Here is a 4,955-nt window from a genome sequence, read left to right as displayed (position 1 = left end):
CAGGCCAGTATGGTTATCGTGATCGACATCCCCTGCAAAACAAGTACCAAGTCTTGGCGTATCAGGAATTGGTTCTTCAGGCGCACTACTATCATCATCTGCAACTATAGACATGGTTTGTGGATCCTCCTGTCCAGAATGTGATGATATCTCAGCCAGATCAGGATTGGCCAATACGTCTTCACAAGAAGATGAGGCTGAGAGGTCACTGCATCCTGTGTGAAGTTCTCTTGGAGTATGTGACATCAGAGTTCCATTTTCTGAACTGATTTCAGAAGTTGAAATATGTTTAAACTGTTTAGGATTCGTGGAAGATATGTCTTGAGAGTTGGTTTTATCTTCCAAGTCGTCAAGTGTACTAATATACGGATTTGGAAGAATAAAATCGGACTCCAATGCTAATAAAAAAATAATCAAAGCTATCAAACATCTTTTGAACAGGAACTTCAACAGTTCATTTTTCTAATACAAAAGGGAAAGAGTATAATTTTAGAATGTTGCAGATTTTTTTTTTTTAATTCGTCTAGATTTATTATTTATTACAAATCATGAAAACTATATATTACAAATCATGAGAACTGTTACAAATGAGATTTTATCATAAGCGATTCTTTTCGACCATATTAGATTTTCACTATATACATCTTTTTTTTTTTCATTTTTCGTTTTTAATTGTAAGTAAAATTTTGGCGAACACCTATAATTACGCATCAATGAAGATTCTTGTAAATATTTCTTCATTAATCTGTATAATTAAAAAATCCCGATACCTGGTGTAATTAACAAATCCGGGGGTAAAAACATTAATCAACCTTTGGTCGGTCAAGGGAGCTTCCACGTTACAAAATAAAAACTTAAAAAGACTTTTTTTTAATGTTCGATTTTAGTATTTGTGCAAAAAAGTAGCATTTTCCTTTTTTTTTTTTAATAAAACAAAATAAAAATTGGCATATTCTGATTCTAATTATTAGGTCGTACCCCAAAAAAAAAAAAAGATTCTTTCGCGACAGAGAAAGCGAGAGAGAGAGCGAGAGAGAGAGAGAGATGGAGAATCATACGAAAGACTCGACCATGAATGTTTCATCTCTTAACTGTATCGATCTATCCAACGATGATCTTCATAACTCAGTTATTTCCCTCAAACAGGTTTTGTCTCCAATCTCAATTCTTTTCGATTTTGCATGTTTTAATCATTAACTAGAATCAATAACAAATATATATATATATTTTGATTACATGATATTCTGGGTAATTTTTGGGTTTAGGCATGTTTGGATTGTGGATTTTTCTATGTGATCAATCATGGGATAAACGAAGAGTTCATGGACGATGTTTTCGAGCAGAGCAAGAAGTTTTTTGATCTCCCGTTAGAGGAGAAGATGAAGGTGTTGAGAAACGAGAAGCATCGAGGCTATACACCTGTTCTTGATGAACTTTTAGATCCTGTGAATCAAGTCAATGGTATTGGTGGTCACCTCTCTCTTTTGCTTAATTTCAATATTGTTTTAATTATGATCAGAGATGATGAATTCATCTTTTTTTTTTGGGGGGTGGGTGTTTAGGGGATCATAAAGAAGGTTATTACATTGGAATTGAAGTTCCTAAAGATGATCCTCATTGGGATAAACCATTCTATGGCCCTAACCCTTGGCCTGATGCTGGTTAGTGTTTTCTTTCTTTTTCTCTGTTGATTCTGTTCATGACACACTTTCTTTGAATAAAACTTTGATGTTTTTGGTAGATGTTTTACCCGGTTGGCGAGAAACAATGGAGAAATATCATCAAGAAGCATTGTAAGTCCTCATCTTTTAGTCAAATTCGTTGGTTTAGTTGAAACATTTCATCTGTTTTGTTGACAAATCTGAAGAAAGATAACTCTATCATGTTACTGAAAGTTTGGTATGGTCAGGAGGATTTCCAAGGATATTGCAAGATTATTGGCGTTAGCCCTGGACTTGGATGTGGATTACTTCGATAGAACGGAAATGCTTGGAAAGCCTATTGCAACTATGCGTTTGTTACGCTATCAGGGTACTGTATTTTTCTTATGAAGAGATCACAGAGCATTACTGTTTCTTAAGCTTTTTGTATGGTCAAATGTTATACTTACCCCTTGGCTTCTTCTGTTATCTTTAGGGGTTTCTGATCCCTCAAATGGAATATATGCATGTGGAGCACATTCTGACTTCGGGATGATGACTCTGTTAGCCACAGATAGTGTAACGGGACTCCAGGTATTAAGCAACACAGATTTGTTATTCATATACCTTTTTGAAATAGTCAGGTTAGTTAGTTATGGAAATTGCTACAACTTGATGGCAGATATGCAAAGATAAGAAGGCGACGCCTCAGAAGTGGGAATATGTACCGCCAATTAAAGGGTATAACGAAAAACCTTTCTAATGGTTCATTGGTTCCATCATCATCTTATGAATTTTGTATCCTATATGTGGTCAAGTCTGAGCATCTGATCAAAACTCAGTGTCAATTTGGTGGATTTATTTGTTTTATCTGTCTCCAGGGCATTTATTGTGAATCTTGGCGATATGCTGGAACGGTGGAGCAATGGATTTTTCAAGTAATACTTCTAGCTTTACAAGGGATTGTGATTTGGAAGTAAATTTTTCTAGCTGACGTTTTTCTCCCATACATTGTGACCTTACAGATCCACATTACATCGGGTTCTTGGGAACGGTCAGGAACGATATTCAGTAAGGCTATTACTAGACTTATCTGTTTCTGATCTTTACAATCTTTCAGGGTTATTAGAGACGGTTTTTGCTTTCTAGCCATATGCTTGGTCATAATATTCTCAACAGTTTTAGTTTTTTGTTTGACATGTTCAGAGTTCAGAACCGAGTCTAGCAAAGTAACATGTATAACATCAATGTTGCATCTAATGTTTTCTCAACGCAGATTCCATTCTTCCTGGAACCGAATCATGACTGTCTAGTGGAGTGTCTCCCAACATGCAAGTCAGAAAGCAACCTCCCTAAGTAAGACTTCAGCTAGTTCTATACCAAGACCTTTTGAGTGGTAAGGACTCTTGTTAAAGATTGTTAATGATTTTGATGCATGTATAGATATCCACCGATCAAATGTTCGACGTACCTGACCCAGCGTTACAACGAAACACATGCGGAGCTAAGCATCTACCACCAACAAACATGAATGCTCTTTTCAATTAATAGTAGGAGGGAGTCTTAAAAAAAGTAAAATATGTAAATTAGTGTTCGTTGTTACACTATTGGATGTATGCTCAAAGCAAAGTCCTCAAATAGATCGTAATGTAAGTGAAGTTTACGGCACACCCCTTCCATTTATTGGCAGGGATACACATGCTTTTATGTCTTGTTTCAATCTTTGTATCTGTATCTGTATCATTATAACATTTAAAATCAATACTAGCCACACTTGTTGACTCATGGGTGGTGCACTACATATAGATGGCAAAAAGACTGCGACTTACAAATGTGTCGAATAGAGCAAATAATGAGGAAACATTACGGGAGACATATATGTGAGAACAAAAAATGCTAACAATTCTTCCTCTATACATACAGAGCAGAGCGTGTGTATCTCTCTGTCTGTCATCTATAGATTCATTCACTCCAGCTATCTGAATCGTGCTCGTCGTCACTTCCCGCCATTGCCTATATATTTTTAAAGTATATTCACAAATAACCTTTTTCTCAATATTGCTCACAATTAAACGAACAAGGAGAGCAATAGAGAAATAGAGAGAGAGAGACCTGGCGAAGAGTATTGGCTTTCTCTAGAATCGCAGCGACCTTCACGTTGGTTTTTGGAACAGCTACTTGAAAGTTTGCTCTCACCGAGGCATCCGCTGGTCTCAGGTTGAACGACTGCTATTGTATTTTTATTATTAGTTGTTGGTTTTACATAATTTGAATATATCATAGCCATAGGAAATGATGAATTACTATGAGCTGACCTTGCTCCTTATGATCTGCAATAGTGAATCATTCTCGTCCGCTCTAGCTCCAACTTGTGTCCTCTTCTGTTCAGATACTTTCCTCAACTGTACAATTGAGTTCCATGATCAGCGTAAGAGAATGAGCCCATTTAAGTACTACTAACCCCGTAGACTAGTAACTATTATTTAAAAGTAATTACCATGCTTCTGTCCATGCCAATAACAAGCATGGTAACTGTGAACGATCAACCTGAGGTTCCTCTTCTAACTTTGCAGGGTGAGGATTGCTATGCTCTCTTAAGTTCTGACTAAACCATTCGAGTGCCATTGCTTCAGCTCTCCAGTCAGCTTCTAATGATACTTCCTCTGCAAGTGGTGACTCCACTGTTTTATTCACACACTTCAGTGTACTTTCATCATTATGCATATAGTTGCCGCTTGTTCCACTGATTGCTGAAGGAGACTGTTCCTCAGCTGCTTTAGATGGTTCATTCAGATTATTTTCTACACAAGTTGACACGCCTTCCACTCTACAATCTTCTCTATATACATGAGAATTGTGGTTTTCACCATCTGTAGTCGACGCTTCTGATAGATACTGTGCCCCTCGGTCGCTTGAACTGATCCGTTCTGTGTGTTTTCATCCCTATGAATGTAGAAACTATTGTTTCCACTACCTGCAAGTGATGGCATTTCGGTTGATTCAACCAGCTTCCCTATCCACCATTGTGTCGGAGGAAGAGGCGGAAGCGGAGGTGTTATCTCTGGATCTACCTGCGGTGTTTCATCGAAGGTCATGGAGAAGGGAAGCATGGATTCAGGGGACACGTCCAAGCAATCTTCTCCATCAGTCAGATCCATGGAAAGAACAGACTCAGAGATATGATCATTTAATGATGTGAAAGTTTCCTGGTTTGGTGCATGAAGAGCTTCTATTTCTGCTATGCTTGAAGGGAAAAGCGTTTCGTTGCAAGTTAACGCTTCCTCTGAAGTTGAAACCTCAACACCAACAGGTCCA

The 4,955-nt window shown here is 37.5% G+C and overlaps 2 protein-coding genes across 4 annotated transcripts in view; one reads left to right on the top strand and one right to left on the bottom strand.

Annotated features, from left to right (window-relative positions):
* LOC104768284 (2-oxoglutarate-Fe(II) type oxidoreductase) lies at positions 1,037 to 3,204 on the top strand (the record flags this gene model as incomplete). Its single annotated transcript, XM_010492212.2, is given in 11 exon segments — positions 1,037 to 1,146; positions 1,266 to 1,461; positions 1,563 to 1,661; positions 1,742 to 1,793; positions 1,910 to 2,031; positions 2,137 to 2,234; positions 2,323 to 2,381; positions 2,522 to 2,578; positions 2,666 to 2,711; positions 2,917 to 2,996; positions 3,084 to 3,204. Coding segments are annotated over 11 exon segments (999 nt in total). The 3' UTR covers positions 3,172 to 3,204.
* Positions 3,164 to 4,955, bottom strand: part of LOC104768285 (protein SCAR4-like) — a 6,275-nt gene continuing 4,483 nt past the window's right edge. The window contains exons 7-10 of one of the 3 annotated variants that reach the window (XM_019242390.1): positions 4,138 to 4,161; positions 3,956 to 4,042; positions 3,753 to 3,866; positions 3,164 to 3,653 (exon numbers count right to left, since the gene is read on the bottom strand). In XM_019242390.1, the coding sequence (XP_019097935.1) occupies positions 3,603 to 3,653; positions 3,753 to 3,866; positions 3,956 to 4,042; positions 4,138 to 4,161 (276 nt within the window). In that variant the 3' untranslated portion in view covers positions 3,164 to 3,602. The other 2 variants (XM_019242391.1, XM_019242392.1) reach the window with 2 other exon arrangements.

This window comes from Camelina sativa, chromosome 20 (assembly GCF_000633955.1).
Source record: "Camelina sativa cultivar DH55 chromosome 20, Cs, whole genome shotgun sequence".
NCBI classification, from domain to species: Eukaryota; Viridiplantae; Streptophyta; class Magnoliopsida; order Brassicales; family Brassicaceae; genus Camelina; species Camelina sativa.
Note: the sequence above shows the minus strand (reverse complement) of the source record. Positions and strands in the feature narration are given on the sequence as shown.